The sequence below is a fragment of the Bos taurus genome, chromosome 19, assembly GCF_002263795.3.
Source record: "Bos taurus isolate L1 Dominette 01449 registration number 42190680 breed Hereford chromosome 19, ARS-UCD2.0, whole genome shotgun sequence".
Lineage (NCBI taxonomy): Eukaryota > Metazoa > Chordata > Mammalia > Artiodactyla > Bovidae > Bos > Bos taurus.
This window is the reverse complement of record NC_037346.1, coordinates 37,185,457-37,207,282: the sequence shown is the minus strand read 5'-3', so window position 1 is coordinate 37,207,282 and position 21,826 is coordinate 37,185,457. Positions and strand designations below refer to the sequence as shown.

The window sequence follows — 21,826 nt, the reverse complement described above, 5'->3', positions numbered from 1 at the left end:
GCACAGAGCCCTCTAGAAGGGCAGTCTCTGAACCAGGGAGCCAGAACACTGGATGCACACGTCTTTGGCAGGCCCGTACAGCTCTGGCCGGATGCAATCCTTCAAGCTGGAAATCCGCCGGGTATTTGAGACACGAAGGTGGGAGGCGGAGAGGAAGGCCACAGGACTCTCATCTCGGGCCAGGCCTGCTCTCTCTATTCAAATCCATTCCAGGACTCTGGGGCGGGGGGAGAGCAAATCAAATCAGGCCCACCCACCTTCACGGAGGCAGATTCTTCAATCCGTGCCATTTGTACACACCTGCTTCTGCTGGTCCCGCAGTTAAAGAGCATCAGCTTTATGTTAAGAGATGGATCACTTCCTCTGACCCACCCCAGCACCTCTCTTCAGCTGGGTCTGTGCAGAAACCATTGGAGAAACCCGAGGCCTGTGTTCACCATTCATCTGCGTGTGCCATCTTCCTCAAATCCTGAATGAAGGGTTGGTTGGAGGCTACAAGTTTACTCAGGCCTCCCACTGACTCCCAGCTCATTACACACAAGGCCCGGCCTTTCTTCTGCCAATTGTCAGTGCCTGGGCAGGAGTGCCAGCCAGCCCCAAAGACAGGAGCCAAGCTGTCTGTGTAGGCACTTAGCAATTTTGGGTAGGAAGGTAAATTAAAAAAAAGGGGGATGGAAATGAGAAGAATCAAAGAGCTTCATCTGATTGAGTAAATAAGAGATCTGAAGTGATTTTACTTTTATTTCCTTCACTTTAAGCCAATCATGAAGTTTCACAGTGATTTCTGGGGCAGGAGAAGGAAGGTGGTGCTGAGCAACTTCGGGGCTGTGGTCCAGCTGGCCCAGGAGGTGTGGGCCTCACTGGGGCAGCTGGAGGAGCACCGACTGCCCGGCGGGCAGGTAGGTGATGTTCCGTGAGCGCGACAGCTGGTACGCGATGTCTTCCGCGGCCTCCAGCTTGCGCAGCTCGATCAGGCCGTCGCCTGCAGTGGCGAGCGAGTTGGCAATTAACTCCGCCGCCTTGGAGTCGCCCTCTGCGGAGATGATGGCTGCCTTCTTCTGCTGCTCAGCCTGCAAGGGTGGAGGCAGAGACCAAGATGACACTCTGGGGCGTGGATGGCGGGTTACAGCCTCAACAGCCCTGTGTTAGGCACCCTCTCTGGGTCCTGAAATGAGCTCTGGGATTTCACCGCTCCCTTCAAAAGGGCTCAACAAACACTGTTCACTCAATCCTCCTTGCCCCCATCATGCCCACTGCTCACTACTATAGAGACACATTTCTGTTGGCTGTATAGACAGCTGTCTTATTTCAAAGTCCTCAATAACATTAACAGCAACTGAGGCCAGCCACCTACTCTGAGCTTGGAGGATCCCAGGCCAAGGAAAGCAAGAGAGAAAGGAAGGTAGACTCAACCTTCATCTTTCCCTCCAGGCCCAAGTCAAAGTGACTTTCATCAAAACCAGTGCCGCCAAGTAGGAGCAGCAGGCACAGGATGCTCCTTGGACTGTGGGCTGAAGGGGTTCCCAACCAGGAACTTGGGCAGACAGTACAAGACCTCCTGGCTCTCCCAGCTCGTATCAACAGGAAGACGTCTATCTACAATGCATGACCTGCAGAAGGGTGGGAGGAGAGCGCGGTGCAGGGCCTCCCTGAGGTTAACACACAGCTGCTCAACTGAGGCTCTGGGGCTGTTCACTCAACAAATGTTTACGGATACCTAGTATCTACCTTAGGCATGGTTTTGATATGTTCTAGATGCTGGAGAGAGGAAGAAAAAAGAAAAAACAACTCCACCCGCTTGGAGTCTATAATCTCTAAAGTTAAACGTCTACCCATATATCTTTCTTTGTTTGATTCTAAGGACTAAGGCATCTTGATTAGGAATAAAAATCCAAGTGTGTTAATGGTGGGGAGAAGGAGATACATGAAATAAATACACCTTCACAAAGACTGAAAGACCAGGCCCTGTGCAAATCCACTGCACGCCAGCACACTGACACATCTGGATGGATTTAGTGCTTGAAAACAATCCAGCGACAATAGTGTATCTGGTGCAACGTTTGATCCTTTAGGCTGTCAGCTTTCACTGTGTGACCAAGGCTAAAAACAACTTCTCAGTGAAGCTGAAAATATTCCAGAAGAAACATTTTTATTTGTGGGAGAGTTTTGATCTTAGGGACGTGGAAAAGAAATTACTCTTCAATGATTTAGGAACATAACCTCACATATCTCTGACTAGACCCTAAAGACTCTGGAACCAATTGCAGGAGTACAGTCTTTTCAATCCCCTTCCGATGATCCCGGAAGAAGAGATGACAGATGATGAATTTCCAGGCCACCCAGCAAACGGGGCGGCTGAGCACAGGAGAAAGGGGAGAGAGGCTCCTGCCATCTGGTTGAGCACTCACCTTTTCCACCACAAATCTGGCCCTCTCTGCTTCCTGCTGAGCCACCTGTTTGGCTTCCACCGCTTCTGTGAACTCCTTCCCAAAGGTCAGATGCGTCTAAGGGGAGAGAGTGAGAGCAAGATGAGGCATTGTAATTGCTTTGACAGGGCTGCTGCAGAGCCCCCATGGTGGCTGGAGGAAGAGGCCAGGAATGGCTCTAACAGCTGGAGATAACATGAGGCCAGAACACCCTTCCACCTCCACATCCGTGTCCAAACTGAGTTCACAGCCCAGAATCCTCAGCTGCCCCAAGTGCTCCTGTTCATCACTGTCCTCAGGTAGGAAACAGCCATGGGGACCAGAAGGTGTGTGCTCAAGTGACCACCTCCCCAGGGGAGGAGAACGGTGGCTTCCAGGACCCCCAGCACCGACAAGTACTCTTCCAAGGCCCTTTGATGCCTGCTCAAAGCCCCCAGAGAGACCAGATGGAAAACTGAGCCCCTGAGAGTGAGAACCACACAGCTGGTTCTCAGGGATTCAAGAGTGTGAGCTCTCCGCTTATAGATTAACCAGTCCACTGCTTTCTCACAGCATCTCCATCACAAAACAGGAAGAAGAGGAGTGAGACTTCCAAATCATGATTTTGCAAATCACAGTATTCCTTATGAGCAAGTCCTTCTGGTAAAGGGTTTAAAAGAAAGAGAAAGCAGGTAAAGATTATTGCTTAGGGTGAAGGTTTAAAATTCTGATTATGCATAGGTCTTCCCTAGTAACATAAGTGACCAAGTGCAAATAATGGGAACAGAGCTCAGCACTCCTAAAGCCGAATTTATTTATCTAACTTTTTATTAAACGGGAAGAATAAAGGGGAGAAGAGTATGAGTTTTGCTATCAAATTCTACTTGTTTCATTCCACCCCCACACTCCCAATCTCTGCTTTAAAAAAAAATAAGCAGCTCAAACCCTCTTCTGGAGAGTAAATTGCAGTCCATTGTCTTTTCAGGACTTTCAACACTCCTAACTCTTATACTGCAGCTGTTCTACCTTGCTTGCTCCATTACTGGACTCCTGTTCAAAGTTTGGGGAAGAAAATATGATCCTGAGCACTGCAAATGAAGTGCGCAATTAAGGAATAAAATTTCTTTCCAGAAGGGCCAGCTGAAGGCAGCAAACTCCCCATGAAACCTAATTTTCTCCTCACACCTCTTAGACACCGTTTCTTGTGGTCAACCTGCATTTCCCCAGAATGGACTATGTGGTTAAAATTTAGCAAAATGCCAAGGTTCTCCTTAGGTTTTTACTTACTATGTTCTCATGGCCAAGGTGTTTAGATTAACACTAAGCGGGAGGGCCTGAGAAACTGCCCCGGTCTCAGGGCCAAGTGGCTGCAGCTGGCGTCTTGCCAGTAGAGGGAACCCAAATGCCTCCACGGAGGCAGTGCCCTGGGGTGAGCCATGGGTGTGCACAGGGTGCTGTTTAAACAGCTGCACAGATGCCAAGTGGGAAACGGTACCTTTCCCCAGCGACGCGCAGAACGGAACAGGAAACGCTCTACCTCACTACCCGAGCAAATCACTCCAAATGATTTTTCCCAGAGAATCAGAAACACGACCCCTTTCCCTCACCCTCCCTGATCTGAAATGCTATCCTGCCTGTATTGCTTTCTGTCTGCACTGCGGCATTCAATGTCGTATAAATACACAGACCACACAGTCTCAAGAGGGTAACTCATGCCTCAGAGATGCCCCCATACCAGGCTTTGGGGGACAGAACCATTCATTTACACTCTATCACCTTTCACAGGGAGTTCTCAGAGATCACGTCACTGTACTTCAAACCCTAAGTGTTAGGAAAATCCCAGGGGTCAGGCTGGGAGGTCCGTGCCTGGGAGAAAAGACTATGCCAGCTGCTCCCCAGTCTCTAACAGATAGTTTCTGCGCCAAACGAAGTAAACGTGACAATACTTCTGGGAGCCACGAGGAACACTCAGCCTGGGGAAGGGAAAAAACCTAGTGGCTAGGGACCACCTGGGCAGGACCGAAAATCAAATAGAAACGCCTGTGGCACAGGGCTGGGAAAAGAATCCTCATCTGAAAATAAACCCAAGGAGACTGTCTCACAGCACTAAGAAGGTTCATTGTTTTCCAGTCTTCATCAAGGAAAGTGCAAGGTAGGACCTCACAGTATCTACCCAGAAACGGAGCCAGGCACCCCCACCCCCACCCCTCAGGCTCCCCAAGACCCTTACCAAGGATACGTCATCCAGGATGAGCCCAAAGGTCGCTGCTCGCTCTGTGAGGTCATCGCTCACCTGTCTGGAGACCAGCTCTCTCTGGGTGATCAGTTCTCCAGCATCAAAGCGAGCCTGGTTCCAAGGGAAGGCAGAGGAGCCAGTCATGATTGCGAAGAAGCAGAATCCCAACCAGTCATCACCAAGCTCTTCCTGACACCGAGTGTGCTCTTAGGGGCAGGGCCCGAGGACAAGGCCCTGCTCACTCACCACCACGGACTTGAGGATCTCTGTAGTGATGGATGGCAGCACGCGCTCGTCGTAGTCCTCGCCGATGCTGGTGAAGATGCGAGGAAGCTGACTAGCAACCGGCCGGAAGAGGATGCGCAGTGTGATGTTGACATTCTGTAAATCTGAGGGCAGGGCACAGATGCTGGAGTTAAAAATACAGATCACATGGCCTCCTATGACCTCCCCTATGCCAAATGTACTACAGTTTATAAGTAAAGTGGCTGATTAAGAAACCCTTCAAGGTGAGGTGCACAGGTTCATGGTTTCTTTGGTAGAGAACCCAGCAGAGCACCAGCGCTAATAACTTCTCAAAGGATTCTGGTGATGACAGCTTTTCTGTGTCCTGAATGCCCTCTGACATGAGCAAATTCAGATTATAGGTCTAGTAGGTGCCATGGAATCTCTGGAATAACGAATATTTTAAGCAAAGAGATAAGCCAATGCCAAGAATTCTAGGATAAGGCCTCTCCAAGGCCAGGTCAATGTGGCTCAAGGCACGAGTATGCCTCAGAGAGATGACTGTGAGCCCAGTGGACTAAGAGTCCAGGGCCTGGCTGTGCCTTAACTCTAATGTTTACTTATTACACAGCCTTAGGCTCTCTCAGCTTATTTCCTCATCTGTAAGAACAGGGATGATATCATCTGCCTTCTGGGCACGTTGGGGGAAACTGAAGGAGGAGACAGATATAAAGGCATTCTGTCAAATATGCAACAGAGGTGAGGGGTTATCAGACTCATTGAGAGGCCGCTTCTCATTACTGGTCAAAGGACCCAGGAAATTACAACTTCCCCTGACAATCCAGTTGTGCTTGGGGCTGAGGCACTGCTTGCAGTCATCAACAATATGGATCAAGTGCCCACGAGATGAGTTCTGAACCAGGCACCAGAGCGGGAAATGGTTACACACGCGCTCGTTAAGGCCTTTAAGTTAAATTATTTAACTTATATGCAGAGTACATCATGAGAAATGCTGGACTGGAAGAAGCACAAGCTGGAATCAAGATTGCTGGGAGTAATATCAATAACCTCAGATATGCAGATGACACCACCTTTATGGCAGAAAGTGAAGAGGAACTAAAAAGCCTCTTGAGGAAAGTGAAAGAGGAGAGTGAAAAAGTTGGCTTAAAGCTTAACATTCAGAAAACGAAGAACATGGCATCTGGTCCCATCACTTCATGGGAAAAGATGGGGAAACAGTGGAAACAGTGTCAGACTTTCTTTTTTGGGCTCCAAAATCACTACAGATGGTGACTGCAGCCATGAAATTAAAAGACGGTTACTCCTTAGAAGGAAAGTTATGACCAACCTAGATAGCATATTGAAAAACAGAGACATTACTTTGCCAACAAAGGTCCGTCTAGTCAAGGCTATGGCTTTTCCAGTGGTCATGTATGGATGTGAGAGTTGGACTGTGAAGAAAGCTGAGCGTTGAAGAATTGATGCTTTTGAACTGTGGTGTTGGAGAAGACTCTTGAGAGTCCTTTGGACTGCAAGGAGATCCAACCAGTCCGTTCTAAAGGAGATCAGCCCTGGGATTTCTTTGGAAGGAATGATGCTAAAGCTGAAACTCCAGTACTTTGGCCACGTCATGCTAAGAGTTGACTCATTGGAAAAGACCCTGATGCTGGGAGGAATTGGGGGCAGGAGGCAAAGGGGACGACAGAGGATGAGATGGCTGGATGGCATCACCGACTCAATGGACATGAGTTTGAGTGAACTCCGGGAGATGGTGATGGACAGGGAGGCCTGGCGTGCTGCAATTCATGGGGTCGCAAAGAGTCGGACACGACTGAGCGACTGAACTGAAGACGTTTCTTAATGAACCCCACCCCACTGTTGATTTCCTCTGATGTAGTAGGCAGGCCAGACCCTTTATAGGAGGCTCGGCCTCTCCCTCGTTGGAGAAACAGGACAGTTTAGACAATACCGTGTCCCCTCCCCTGTCCAACTCACTTCTCACTCTCAAGCACCAGCACAGAGGCCCGTTCCGCACAGCTCCCCTCTGCTCCCCTACATGCTGCATTCACCACACCCCACTCCTAACGCCTGTCCACGTCTGTCTCCCTTGCCAGACTGAGCTCCTAAAGGCTCCCGCTTTACTCATCGCTGAACTACCCCTCCCTCTCACCCAGCACAAAGCCTGACACTACTACAGAAAGCAAACATTCTCCGAGGACCAGCAATATCCACACGATCCTCTCCTCCCGCACAGAAAGGTCACAGCCGAGCCAGCGTCTGCCGCTCCATTTACTGCCGTGCACCTCTGTGTGTACGATGGGGAGGGAAGAACCGTGACAGCAATTCATTTCGGGTTCCAACCAGGGAGTCGGTGGCATGTCAGACACCAGGTTGCTCTCAGGGATGTGGGCCTTGGCCCAGGAGGTAACAGTGTGAGAGCAGCACTGCTGGAAACACAGGCCTGGAAGCAAGGGCAAGCCAGCTGTGAAGGCAACACAACGGGTGGATCAGTGTACAGTCACCTGGGGAACAAGAACTGGTGGGGAGGGTCAACCGAGAGAGAGCAAAGGCACGTTCAGATTTCTTTAAAACTGGATCGCAAAAAAAAAAAACAACAAAAAAACTGGATCGCTATGCGACTACTGAAATATATCCGTTCATTTCTCTAAATTCATACAGTTGTGTGTGTATCTTGAATATACAGGCACACCTCATTTATTTGTGCTTCGCATACACCGTATTTCCTACAAATGGAAGGTCTGGGGCAACAGTTTATCAAGCAAGTTTATTACCACCATTTTTCTAACAGCACCTGCTCACTTCATGTCTGTATCACATTTTAAAAAATACTTATTTGGCTGATTTGGGTCTTAGTCGTGGCACACGGGATCTTCTGCTGCCATACGGGGACTCTCTAGTTGTAGCTCACGTGCAGCCTTTGTTGTGGGATCTAGTTCACTGACTGGGGATCGAACCGGTATCCCTTGCATTTCAAGGCAGATTCTTAACTACCAAGAAAGTCTCTCTGAGTCACATTTTGGTAACTTACAATATTCCAAACTTTCCAATATTATTACATTCATTATGGTGATCTGTGATGTTACTACTATAATTCACTGAAGGCTCAGATGATGGTTAGCATTTTTTAGCCATAAAGTATTTTTTAATCATGGTATGTACACTGTTTCTTTAGAGATAGAGCTGTTGCACCTGTAATAGGATACAGTATGGGATAAACATAACTTCTATATGCACTGGGAAACAAAAATATTTGTGTGACTCGCTTTATTACAATATTTGCTTTGTTGCAGGGGTCTGGAACTGAACTCATAATATCTCTTAGGCATGCTTGTATATTTCTTTTTCTGTAGCCACATAAAACTTTTCAGGAAAAATATTTAGGGAAGTTCAACCCATTCTGGATCCCACAGCTGAGACCCACAGCTGAGACTCACCTTTGCTACCAGTGATTACTGGCACATTACGTGGTCGAGAGCGGCAGTCAAAGATAATTGGTTTCTGTACCCAAGGGATGAGGAAGTGAGTCCCTTCTCCTACGACAATGTCCTGCACTCCCCGGAACCGGTCAAAGATGACAGCTCTGTGCCCAGCATCCACTGGGAATGAAGGATAACAATGGGTCAGAAAAATCCCCTCACCCTTTAACCGAAAGGATTGCGTCTGAAAGACCCCTGGTGTTTTCTGTTCATATAGTAGGTCTCTTGCTCTGTCTTCCCACACTTCAGGACTCCAGAGGCTTCTTAACAGCTACAAAACAAAGCAATCACTTTCTGTCCCATGTCCTCCCAAGGACTTCGGTAACAGGATCTATTCTCAGCATTCTTCCTCCTTGAAACAACTGGCTGCTGATTATTAACCACTCCACCCATGAACTCCCACCAACACGTTCCTAGGAACCAGCTCCCAAAACTTCCTTCTAAAACTCACAGTCCATCCTGGTTCCCATTTAACCCAGAGTTCCCAGAAGCAGCACCCTTCCTACGGCAATCCTAAAATTTGGAAGTCCTCATTTTTTCCTTTCTAACAGCTTGGTTTCTCTAAACTCTGAAGGGGATATAGAGCTGTCTTGCTAATTTCAGAGAGCAATTAATGATAGTGATTACAGCCTAGCCATGCAGGGTGGCCAGAAAGATCAGAGTATAAAGCTGGGCCACAGAAGCAGAGCAGGCTTTTCTGATCAGCTGCTTTCTGTCTCTGCCTTTTTGGACTTTATAGTTGGTCCAGTATCTTCACTCTGAAAGTAATCCTCCTGCTGTCAGAGGCTCGCATGAGATGGGTCAATCTACTGCTGCTTTCCAACAGTGAAAAGTTAAGAGAATATCAAAGCAGGAGGGGTCTTAGACATAAACTAGTTCAATCCTGCTGCTTGACCAACGAGAAAGCTGAGTCCTATGAAGGGGAAGGTGACTTGCCTGAAGTCACACAGGCAAGTGGAAGAAAATCTAGCTGTTTTGTTTTTTAATTTTTGGCCATAGCACTCCATCTGCAAGACCTTAATTCGCCAACCAGGGACCAAACCTGAGCCCCTGCAGTGGAAGGACGGAGTCTTAACCACTGGATTGCCAGGGAAGTCTCCAAAAGACAGCTTCAAGCCTGGTTACGCTGATAAAAGCTGGGCAATGCATCTCAAAGATATTTTCTCGGGAACAACTCAACTAGAGCAGAGCAAAAGTTTCTGCTCAGATCAAGGTCACCAAAGGTCTAAAGCCCTTGCTGAGTTACTCCCCACACAGGCAGAAGAGAACACACTCTCCATTTCAACTGGCCAGCAAAATCCTGACATACTGATGCAGCATCACTTTAACAGGAGAAGGTGGCAACACCCAACTAGGTTGGGAGGCTCTTTGTAAAGAAAGGCTCTGAGAGAACCTAAGGCTCCAAGGACAGAGGTTCTGATGACAAGGCCATCACATGGTGCAGGATGGCAGCAGGTGAGCCTTCTTGGTCAAATATATTCACAGCAAGTGGTTGCCAACAGGAGTGTCACATGGGCTAGGCAGACCAATGAAAATCCTCTGGCAAAGGTCAGTGACCCACCACCCCTCAGTGCCTCACCATTATACAAGGCAGAGTTCACCACGCCTCCTGCAACGGCTAAGGCAAGACCAAACTTGCCAATGGACTCAAACACTTTGGCAGCCATGTCTCCTTTGGCTGGACTCACTCACACCTAAGGGGGTAAAAACAAAACAAAACAAACAAAACAACTCAATCCCCAATGCTCAGAGGAAGCCCTCTCTGAGGCATCACCTGCATTTCTCAAGCTAGCTATTTATTTCCCCAGTCCTGAGAGCTCTAAACCTTCAACTGAAAAACATTTCATAAATAACACTCTGCAGCTTGTAAAAGTGTATAATCAATTCCTCTGATCTTCTTTTTCCACAGCTTGCTTCTTTTTCTACTACTTAAGAAATGGCGTCTGGGGGTATTGGTTCAAAATGGGAAGGAGGCATGGGCTGGATTACCCATAGAAAACTTAGCACTATACCAAAACAGCCTCTCATCTCCTGGACCTGCAGGCCCCAGAAGAGAGGCTGTGGGGTTGGTCTTGTGCCATTTTGATTCAGAAAAGAACATGATTCCAAGAACAAAACAACAGTAGCAGCTAACCTTTACAACAGGGAGTCTTCTAACGGCAACTGGTGTATTTAATCTTCACATCAACCCCTATGAAGTAGAGGACTACACAGATGAGGAAACTGAAGCACAAAGAGAGGTTAAGTTACAAGAGAAGCCTAAGATCAGGCAGCTATGAAGGAGGCAACCAGGATTAGAACCTGGAGGTCTAATTCTAGAAGACACAGCTTAACTCCTCACCAGCGTTTCTCAACATCAGGTATTAAGAATGAATGACCTGTTATTACGGAAGCAGGCCCTGGATGACGTTCTGGGGCCAACAAATCACGAGAAATAACAGGGCCAAAAAGGTACTAAACAGCTGCATCGCGAGCAACAGCCCTGGAACAGGTTGGGGTGGAGGCAGAAGCGGGGCGGGCGGGAGCGCAGCTGACCTCTCTACAATCTGCTCTTGCACTTAAACTTTGTCTTTCCTCGCCCCATCGTCGTCGGCCACTTCAGCCTCTCCTCCTCTTTCTCAGGCCTCAACTTCTGAGTATCTTCATCTCTATCCGTGCACTTAACTATTCTATTCCCGTGATCAGGACGCCTAGTCCTGACCCCTCGGCCTTTCCATTCCTAATAGCTTCTGGATTATTCCTCACCCTGCCCCCATACACACCTACCTCACTCTACGCAACTCCAGGCTCCTCCCAGGCTCACCCCCTTCCCCTCCGACACGAGGCGGACCCAGGCACACACTCCGCCCGCCAAAACTTGAGGAGAATGAGAACGCAGAGGGGGGACTGCAGGGACTCCAGAACGCGGACCACAGCCGCTCCCCAGCTTTCTTACCTGCTTCCACTCTGACCTCCACATGAATTCCCCAGCCACAGACAGCGCGTGCGCCGGACAGCTCCTTCACGTCCCCGCCTACTTCCAAGATCTGCGCTTCGGATTGGTGAGGACGAGCGCTATGCATTCTGGGAAGGGTGGCTTGCTGCCTTACTGTTGTTCCCAGGCTCTTCGCAGATGAACTACAATTCCCAAAAAGCCATGCAGGGGCTGACCCGCGCTGAAAAACCTTTAGTCTTTGGTAGTACTGAAGGCCCAGAGGTTGCCGCAAAGCATTTGGGGGGCTGTAGTTTCTTGGGGGATAAATGCACGTGTCTGTTGTGAACTGAAGCTGGAGGCCCTCAGAAAGAGTAGCTGGGCCTGCTGGCTGGCGGACGAGACGGGCAAGGGCAAGTTTATGGCTGATGAAAGAGGGCGGGTGTGCACGTGGGATAAAGTTGTGAAGTAACTGGTGGACTGAGAGACAGAGGAGATATCTTCTTTCCAAATCCCTGTCTAGAAGCGACCTGAGTTCTGGGACATTGATTGCCCGAGTCAGAGAGAACCTTAGAAACCATATGGACTAGAAAATGAGGTCTAGAGAGAGGAAGGGAGTCATTCAGGGTCATGCAACAATTTAAAAGAGGGATTGGGCTTAAAGTCTGGGTTTGGGGGACACATTTTTTAAAAAGTCTTATTTGGAGAATTTGCAAAGATAGTACAAAGAAGATGTGTAATCTTTACTCAAATTCACCTACCGCTAACAATTTGCTCCATTTACTTTTTTGATCTAAAGCAATAAAATAGCCAGTTATTTTATCAGCAAATTGGGTTTACTTGAGAACAGCAAAGATTTGCAATTCTGGATGAGCAATCTATGGCAACCCACAGGCAAGTCTGCAGAACAAGGAAGAGAACTTTCTTTTTTTAGTGGAGAAGCGTGACTTGGAAGGGACTGTCATAAACAAGAGTTAGAGGGAACTGGGAATTTAAAAGTGTGGCTTTTCGTTGTCTCAATTGTGACAGTCTCTTTCTTATTGGCTGGGCTGTTTCTGAGCAAGGAGAAAATTTTCCTTCCTTCTGCTGGAAACTAGTAACCTTCCTATTGGAGATGCAAAGCTGTCTCTTCCTGTTGAGTCTCTACCTGTTGGTAGGTTGTGAGAGTTCCCCTTTCTGTTCTGCTGACTCAATTTAAAATGAGGTTTCTGCTTATTAATTTTCACATTTTATCATTTGTTCCCTCCTTCTCTCCCTGCCTCCTTTCTTCTCTCTTTGTATTTTCAATGAATAAGGATATCCTCTTACATAACTTGAATAAATTTAATCTACCTTCTGCATTCCATTTTTTTCATTGACCCAATAATGAACTTTATAGCAGTCTTCTCCTCTCACCCTCCAATATAGGAGGCAGTCAAGATTAGGTACTATATTTATTTTTCATGTCTCTTTAGTCTTCTTCATTTGTCCTCAGGCTTCCTTGCCTTTTGTTATATTAAAATAGAAAAAAAGAATGTCCTGGTATTGGGTTTCTCTGATGTTTCCTCATAATTAGATTTGTTTTGCATTCTTAACTGAGGTGGCTAAGTGGTGTATGGACACTTCATTGTAATGAAACCAAGCCCATTTCTGGATTCTAGTATGATGGAATTCTTTCAACTTCTTTTTCCTGCATTCCTCTCCTCTCTGTCTCTCTTCTTTGTCCCCGCTTGGCACCAGTGGGGTAACAAAGGGCCAGAGATATGCATGGCAGCACTCTTCAGGTAGTATGTATTTACCCTAAGTGCCCACAGGCTTTTCCTCTGCCTACCAGAATGCAAACTCTATGAGAGCTGAATATGTAGTCTTCATTGTTCTGTTCCCAGAAAGTACAACAGTTCTTGGCACACATTGGGCACTCAATAAGTATTTATTGAATGAATGAATAATGAAGAGCATTGAAGTGGCTGGTTAGGCAGACTGTGGCCAGGAAACGCAAGGCAGGATGCTCCAGAATCCTGCAAGAATAGCCCTAGTATTGTTTGCTTCTATTCTCATCTCATTAGCAGGAATGCTGAAAATATGAAAAATACAACAATATTTGTATGTTTTATAACTTTCAAGTCTGTGTATCTACAACATCCCACATGAGCATCATTACAACCCCTTATGTTCTACAGATAAAGAAGTCAAAAGTTCAGAGGTTAAATCACTTGTTTGGGGTCATTCATCTAGTCAGAGCCAGACTGGACCTGATCACACGTCTTCTAGGTCTAAGCCTTGTTTCCACTTCCCCTCTGTGTCCTGGGAAGCAAAGGCAACAGGAAAGCTCATGTGACATGAGGGCACTGTGTGGACCTGGGCTAGTTGTAGGTGGATAGATGGGAAGGATAAAGGATAATCATACTGAGGGGGTTATCTGGGAAGAATTTATTTGGGCTGAGGCAAAAATTAAGAAAGAGCAGCATTGGGGCAGTGTGGAGGTTCCTTAAAAAGCTGGAAATAGAACCGCCATACAACCCAGCAATCCCATTGCTGGGCATACACACCAAGGAAACCAGAATTGAAACAGACACATGTACACCACTTTTTATCGCAGCACTGTTTACAGTAGCCAGGACATGGAAGCAGCCTAGATGTCCATCAGCAGATGAGTGGATAAGAAAGCTGTGGTACATATGCAAAATGGAATATTACTCAGCTATTAAAAAGAATGCATTTGAATCAGTTCTAATGAAGTGGATGAAACTGGAGCCTATTATACAGGGTGAAGTAAGTCAGAAAGAAAAACACCAATACAGTATATTAACACATATATATGGAATTTAGAAAGATGGTAACAATGACCCTATTTGTGAGACAGCAAAAGAGACACATATATAAAGAACAGACTTTTCTACTCTGTGGGAGAAGGTGAGGGTGGGATGATTTGAGAGAATAGCATTGAAACATGTATATTACCATATGTGAAATAGATGACCAGTCCAAGTTTGATGCATGAAACAGGGCACTCAAAGCCAGAGCACTGGGACAACTGGGATGGGGAGGGAGGTGGGAGGAAGGCTTATGATGGGGGACACATGTACATCCATGGCTGATTCATGTCAATGTATGGCAAAAAAAACCCCACTACAATGTTGTAGAGTAATTAGCCTCTAAATAAAGTAAATAAATTAATATTTTAAAAAATTGGGAAAGAGCAGCTTTGGGGCACCAGCTTCAGGGGTGGATCAAATTTATTGCTACATAAGGCATTTCCCCTTCAGCTCTTCTTCCAGCCAGGTGTGCACGTTGGTGTTAAGAAGAAATACATCTTGAACGCTGACTGTGAACCACTTGCTTCATAAATACACAGTCTTATTTCAATTCAGTTCAGTTCAGTTGCTCAGTCATGTCCAACTTTTTGCCACCCCATGGACTATAGCACACCAGGCCTCCCTTCAGTTCAGTTCAGTTCAGTTGCTCAGTCGTGTCCGACTCTTTGCAACCCCATGAATTGCAGTACGCCAGGCCTCCCTGTCCATCACCAACTCCCAGAGTTCACCCAAACTCATGCCCATCGAGTCAGTGATGCCATCCAGCCATCTCATCCTCTGTCGTCCCCTTCTCTCCTGCCCCCAAACCTTCCCAGCATCAGAGTTTTTTCCAATGAGTCAACGCTTCGCAGGAGGTGGCCAAAGTATTGGAGTTTCAACTTTAGCATCAGTCCTTCCAATGAACACCCAGGACTGATTTCCTTTAGGATGGACTTGTTGGATCTCCTTGCAATCCAAGGGACTCTCAAGAGTCTTTTCCAACACCACAGTTCAAAAGCATCAGTTCTTCAGTGCTCAGCTTTCTTCACAGTCCAACTTTCACATCCATACATAACCACTGGAAAAACCATAGCCTTGACTAGACGGACCTTTGTTGGCAAAGTAATGTCTCTGCTTTTGAATATGCTATCTAGGTTGGTCATAACTGTCCTTCCAAGGAGTAAGCGCCTTTTAATTTCATGGCTGCAGTCACCATCTGCAGTGATTTTGGAGCCCCCCAAAATAAAATCTGACACTGTTTCCACTGTTTCCCCATCTATTTGCCATGAAGTGATGGGACCAGATGCCATGATCTTAGTTTTCTGAATGTTGAGGCCTCCCTGCCCATCATCAACTCCTGGTGTTTACTCAAACTCATGTCCATTGAATGGGTGGTGCCTTCCAACCATCTCATCCTCTGTCGTCCCCTTCTTCTCCCGCCTTCAATCTTTCCCAGCATCAGGGTCTTTTCAAATGAACTGGTTCTTTGCATCAGGTGGTCAAAGTATTGGAGTTTCAGTGTCAGCATCAGTCCTTCCAATGAATATTCAGACTGATTTCCTTTAGGATGGACTGGTTAGATCTCCTTGCAGTCCAAGGGACTCTCAAGAGTCTTCTCCAACACCAGAGTTCAAAAGCATCAATTCTTTGGCACTCAGCTTTCTTTATAGTCCAACTCTCACATCCGTACATGACTACTGAAAAAACCATAGTTTTGACTAGACAAATGTTTGTTGGCAAAGTAATGTCTCTGCCTTTTAATATGCTGTCTGCTGCTGCTGCTGCTAAGTTGCTTCAGTCGTGTCCGACTCTGCGTGACCCCATAGACGGCAGCCCACCAGGCTCCCCCGTCCCTGGGATTCTCCAGGCAAGAACACTGGAGTGGGTTGCCATTTCCTTCTCCAATGCATGAAAGTGAAAAGTGAAAGTGAAGTTGCTCAGTCGTGTCTGACTCTTCGCGACCCCATGGACTGCAGCCTACCAGGCTCCTCCATCCATGGGATTTTCTAGGCAAGAGTACTGGAGTGGGGTGCCATTGCCTTCTCTGAATATGCTGTCTAGGTTGGTTATAACTTTTCTTCCAAGGAACAAGCTTCTTTTAATTTCATGGCTTCAGTCATCATCTGCAGTGATTTTGGAGCCCAAATAATAAAAATTTGTCACTGTTTCCACTGTTTCCCCATCTATTTGCCATGAAGTGATGGGACCAGATGCCATGATCTTAGTTTTCTGAATGTTGACTTTTAAGCCAACATTTTCACTCTTCTCTTTCACTTTCATCAAGAAGCTTTTTAGTTCTTCTTCACTGTCTGCCATAAGGGTGATGTCATCTGCATATGTGAGGTTATTGATATTTCTCCCGGCAATCTTGATTCCAGATTGTGCTTCTTCCAGCCCACCGTTTCTCATGATGTACTCTGTATATAAGTTAAATAAGCAGGGTGACAATATACAGCCTTGACGTAGTCCTTTCCCTATTTGGAACCAGTCTGTTGTTTCACATCCAGTTCTAACTGTTCCTTCCTGACCTGCATACAGTTTTCTCAAGAGGAGGTCAGGTGCTCTGGTATTCCCATCTCTTTCAGAATTTTCCACAGTTTTTTGTGATCCACACAGTCAAAGGCTTTGTCATAATCAATGAAACAAAAGTAGATGTTTTCTGGAACTCTCTTGATCCAGTGGATTTTGGCAATTTGATTTGTGGTTCCTCTGCCTTTTCTAAATCCAGCTTGAACATCTGGAAGCTCATGGTTCACGTACTGTTGAAGCCTGGCTTGTAGAATTTTGAGTATTTGCTAGTGTGTGAGATGAGTACAATTGTGTGATAGTTTGAGCATTCTTTGGCATTACCTTTCTTTGGGATTGGAATGAAAACTGACCTTTTCCAGTCCTGTGGCCACTGCTGAATTTTCCAAATTTGCTGGCATATTGAGTGCAGCACTTTTACAGCATCATCTTTTAGGATTTGAAATAGCTTAACTGGAGTTTCATCACCTCCACTAGCTTTGTTTGTAGTGATGTTTCCTAAGGCCCACAACTTCATATTTCAGGATATCCGGCTCTAGGTGAGTGATCACATCATCGTGATTATCTGGGTCATGAAAATCTTTTTTGTATAGTTCTGTGTATTCTTGCCACCTTTTCTTAATATCTTCTGTTTCTGTTAGGTCCGTCCATACCATTTCTGTCCTTCATTGTGCCCATCTTTGCATGAAATGCTCCCTTGGTATCTCTAATTTTCTTGAAGAGATCTCTAGTCTTTCCTACTCTATCATTTTCCTCTATTTCTTTGCATTGATCACTGAGGAAGGCTATTCTTTGGAACTCTGCATTCAAATGGGTATATCTTTCCTTTTCTCCTTTGCCTTTCGCTTCTCTTCTTTTCACAGCTATTTGTAAAGCCTCCTCAGACAACCATTTTGCCTTTTTGCATTTCTTTTTCTTGGGGATGGTCTTGATCACTGCCTCCTGTACAATATCACAAACCTCCATCCATAGTTCTTCAGGCACTCTGTCTATTGGATCTAATCCCTTGAATCTATTTCTCACTTCCACCGTTTAATCGTAAGGGATTTGATTTAGGTTATACCTGAATGGTCTAGTGGTTTTCCCCACTTCTTCAATTTAAGTCTGTATTTGGGAATAAGGAGTTCATGATCTGAGCCACAGTCAGCTCTTGGTCTTATTTTTGCTGACTGTATACAGCTTCTCCATCTTTGGCTGCAAAGAATATAATCAATCTGATTTCGGTATTGACCATTTGGTGATGTCCATGTGTAGAATCTTCTCTTGTGTTGTTGGAAGAGGGTGTTTGCTATGACCAGTGCGTTCTCTTGGCAAAACTCTATTAGCCTTTGCCTTGCTTCATTCTGTACTCCAAGGCCAAATTTGCCTATTACTCCAGGTATTTATTGACTTTCTACTTTTGCATTCCATACCCTATAATGAAAAGGATATCTCTTTTGGGTGTTAGTTCTAGAGGGTCTTGTAGGTCTTCATAGAACTGTTCGACTTCAGCTTCTTCAGTATTACTGGTCGGGGCATAGACTTGGATTACTGTGATATTGAATGGTTTGCCTTGGAAATGAACAGAGATCATTCTGTTGTTTTTGAGATTGCTGAAAGAGATGGGAATACCAGACCACCTGACCTGCCTCTTGAGAAATCTATATGCAGGTCAGGAAGCAACAGTTACAACTGGAAATGGAACAACAGACTGGTTCCAAATAGGAAAAGGAGTACATCAAGGCTGTCTATTGTCACCCTGCTTATTTAACTTCTATGCAGAGTACATCATGAGAAACACTGGGCTGGAAGAAGCACAAGCTGGAATCAAGATTGCTGGGAGGAATATCAATAACCTCAGATATTCAGATGACACCACCGTTATGGCAGAAAGCGAAGAAGAACTAAAAAGCTTCTTGATGAAATTGAAAGAGGAGAGTGAAAAAGCTGGCTTAAATCTCTACATTCAGAAAACTAAGATCATGGCATCTGGTCCCATCACTTCATGGCAAATAGATGGGGAAACAGTGAAAACAGTGTCAGACTTTACTTTTTTGGGCTCCAAAATCACTGCAGATGGTGACTGCAGCCATGAAATTAAAAGACGCTTACTCCTTGGAAGGAAAGTTATGAAAAAAAAAAAAAAGAAAGTTATGACCAACCTAGATAGTATATTGAAAAGCAGAGACATTACTTTGCCAACAAAGATCCGTCTAGTCAAGGCTATGGTTTTTCCAGTGGTCTTGTATGGATGTGAGAGTTGGACTGTGAAGAAAGCTGAGCGCCAAAGAATTGATGCTTTTGAACTGTGGTGTTGGAGAAGACTCTTGAGAATCCCTTGGACTGCAAGGAGATCCAACAAGTCCATCCTAAAGGAGATCTGTCCTGGGTGTTCATTGGAAGGACTGATGCTAAAGCTGAAACTCCAGTACTTTGGCCACCTCATGTGAAGAGTTGACTCATTGGAAAAGACCCTGATGCTTGGAGAGTTTGGGGGCAGGAGAGAAGGGGACGACAGAGTATGAGATGGCTGGATGGCATCACCGACTCAATGGACATGAGTTTGGGTGAACTCCGGGAGTTGGTGATGGACAGGGAGGCCTGGCGTGCTGCAGTTCATGGGGCGCAAAGAGTCGGACACGACTGAGCAACTGAACTGAACTGAACTGCATTTCAGACTCTTTTGTTGACCATGATGGCTACTCCATTTCTTCTAAGGGATTTTTGCCCACAGTAGTAGATATAATGGTCATCTGAATGAAATTCACCCATTCCAGACCATTTTAGTTAGCTGATTCCTAAGATGTTGATGTTCGCTTTTGCCGTTTCCTGTTTGACCACTTCCAATTTGCCTTGATTCAAGGACATAACATTCTAGGTTCCTATGCAGTATTGCTCTTTATAGCATCAGACTTTACTTCCATCAGCAGTCACATCCACAACTGGGTGTTTTTGCTTTGGCTCCATCTCTTCATTCTTTCTGGAGTTATTTCTCCACTGATCTCCAGTAGCATATTGGGCACCTACTGACCTGGAAAGTTCATCTTTCAGTGTCCTATCTTTTTGCCTTTTCATACTGTTCATGGGGTTCTCAAGGCAAGAATACTGAAGTGGTTTGCCATTCCCTTTGCCAGTGGACCATGTTTTGTCAGAACTCTCCACCATGACCCGTCCATTTTGGATGGCCCTACATGGCCTGGCTCATAGTTTCATTGAGTTAGACAAGGCTGAAGAAATGGAGATTCAGATAAGCCAGGTAACTTGGTTACAGTCACATGGCTGGCAAGTGGCAGATATGTCTTAAGCCATAGCCTGTGCTATTCCAAGCTGTGGAACTGTGCAATCTGTAATTAATATCTAAACAGAGTTTGATTCTACTTCCAGGATCAGTGCCATAATGGGAAGGATGGTAACTAAAGCAAGTAATTATAGAAAAACAACTCTTTCTTTATTCATTTGACACATGTTTATTGGGGGCTCTTGTATCATACTAGACACTGGAGATAAGTGATGAAGAAGACGGAGAAGGCCCCTGTCCTCATGGAATTTACATTATGGGATGAAGGGAGAGTGGTGTATTCAGGCAAAAGAGAAGTACACAAAGGAATAAATGATACGGAATTTTGACTAGTTTCATGAAGGAAATAGACAATAAGACAATGATGAATCAGTAAGGAAGTACTGCAAGTAACGGAAGAGTGGACTCAGTTGACTTAAACAGTAAAGAAATATATCAACTAGCAAGTCCCAGGGGAGAGCTGGTCTGGTGTTGGTTAATTTAGTGGCTTACCAAGCCCTCAGTGACTCAGAATGTTTCCATCTTTCAGCTTTGCCATCTTCAGGTGTTGACTTTCATCCTCCTGCTTGTCCCCACAAGGACACGAGATGACTGTAGAAGGTTCAAGTTTAATGTTCTCACACAACAACAACCAAAGGCCAGAAGGCAGGAAAAGGGCATGTCATGTTTTTGGTCCCTTCAGATGAGTGAGGTAAAGTTTCTCAGAAGCACGCAAACAGACTTCCACCCATGTGCTATTGGGCAGAATTGTGTCATCTGCCCCTTTACACAACAGTCACTGGCAAAGGACAGCATTACAGTGTTGGAATTTGATGAGCCAAAAGTCAGCCCCTGGGACTGGGGAGGGCTGGCCTCTCTTCAACAACATGACAGCCTAATGTGCTAAGAAATCAAGATGAGGCTGCTTATTAGCAAGGAACAGGATGCAAGGGAGAATGGATGTTGGAATTGCAACCAACTGTGTCTGATACAGTGCGTCTGTTTTGAGTGAGCTAGTCAAGGAGGGCTCCATGAGGAAATAACATTTACAGCAAGAAGTAAAGAAGTTAGATGTGAAAGGTTGGGTGGGATGGGAAGAGAGAATAACATTGACATGTCCAGCCCAAGGAAAGGCATGGCAGAGAGATTTGGCTGGTAAGGAGAAAAGGAGCCATGTTTAGATTCAGTTTATTACTTATACAGACACGAAAAGGAAGAGTAGCCAAAGATGCTAACTCCTAATGACCTTTGAGTGGAGAAGGCAATGGCACCCCACTCCAGTACTCTTGCCTGGAAAATCCCATGGATGGAGGAGCCTGTTAGGCTGCAGTCCATGGGGTCGCTAAGAGTCGGACACGACTGAGCGACTTCCCTTTCACTTTTCACTTTCATGCATTGGAGAAGGAAATGGCAACCCACTCCAGTGTTCTTGCCTGGAGAATCCCAGGGACGGGGGAGCCTGGTGGGCTGCCGTTTATGGGGTCGCACAGAGTCGGACACAACTGAAGCGACTTAGCAGCAGCAGCAGCAATGACCTTTGAGTAGTGCATCACAGAAACAAATGGGGCCAGAGGTCAGGACGCCCTGTTGCTGAGGAGCCCACGCCCTAACGGGGTGGTGGGGTGGGTGAGACAGAAAGCCTCAGACCTCACCAGAACCCAGAGGCTAGGAGAAACTATCTCCTGACAGCTTTCCTGGTAGATAAGGAAATGAGTAAAAATGGCCTTGTAGCAGCTCTTCACCGGCCTCTTGTCATAGGAGGATCACATGGTATTCTGCAAGACAAATTTCGCTGAAGTTCCAGCATTGCTGATATGGACCCTGTTGAGACATGTAAGGTTACCAGGGTGCCACAGTGGAGCCGTTTCCCTACACTGCAGAGACCTCCAGGCAGGCTGGACCTTGGTGCCCTGAAGGAACCCAGTGTGGCCGAACTATAGCGAGTGAGTGGGACTGGGAGAGTTACCCACCATGACAGTGGTGAAATAAGCAAGCC

The 21,826-nt window shown here is 46.1% G+C and overlaps 1 protein-coding gene across 4 annotated transcripts; it reads right to left on the bottom strand.

Annotated features, from left to right (window-relative positions):
* Window positions 1-723: 723 nt before the first annotated feature.
* PHB1 (prohibitin 1) lies at window positions 724-11,344 on the bottom strand. 4 transcript variants are annotated; one of them, XM_059878106.1, is made up of 8 exons: window positions 11,130-11,341; window positions 10,498-10,586; window positions 9,943-10,057; window positions 8,322-8,483; window positions 4,888-5,030; window positions 4,636-4,752; window positions 2,409-2,504; window positions 724-1,070 (listed from the first exon to the last, which is right to left on the bottom strand). In XM_059878106.1, exons 3-8 carry the CDS (start codon window positions 10,028-10,030, stop codon window positions 858-860), a joined length of 819 nt encoding a protein of 272 aa, XP_059734089.1. In that variant the 5' UTR covers window positions 10,031-10,057; window positions 10,498-10,586; window positions 11,130-11,341; the 3' UTR covers window positions 724-857.
* Window positions 11,345-21,826: the final 10,482 nt, after the last annotated feature.

Bases quoted from the DNA above. Each gene is read 5' to 3' on its own strand.
- PHB1 (XM_059878106.1), bottom strand. From the start codon at position 10,030: ATGGCTGCCAAAGTGTTTGAGTCCATTGGCAAGTTTGGTCTTGCCTTA. The intron at 8,484-9,942 runs GTGAGGCACTGA...CTTCATTCCCAG, and splicing joins GAACTCTGCCTTGTATAATG to TGGATGCTGGGCACAGAGCT. The intron at 5,031-8,321 runs GTGAGTCTCAGC...CCCTGCCCTCAG, and splicing joins AGTAATCACTGGTAGCAAAG to ATTTACAGAATGTCAACATC.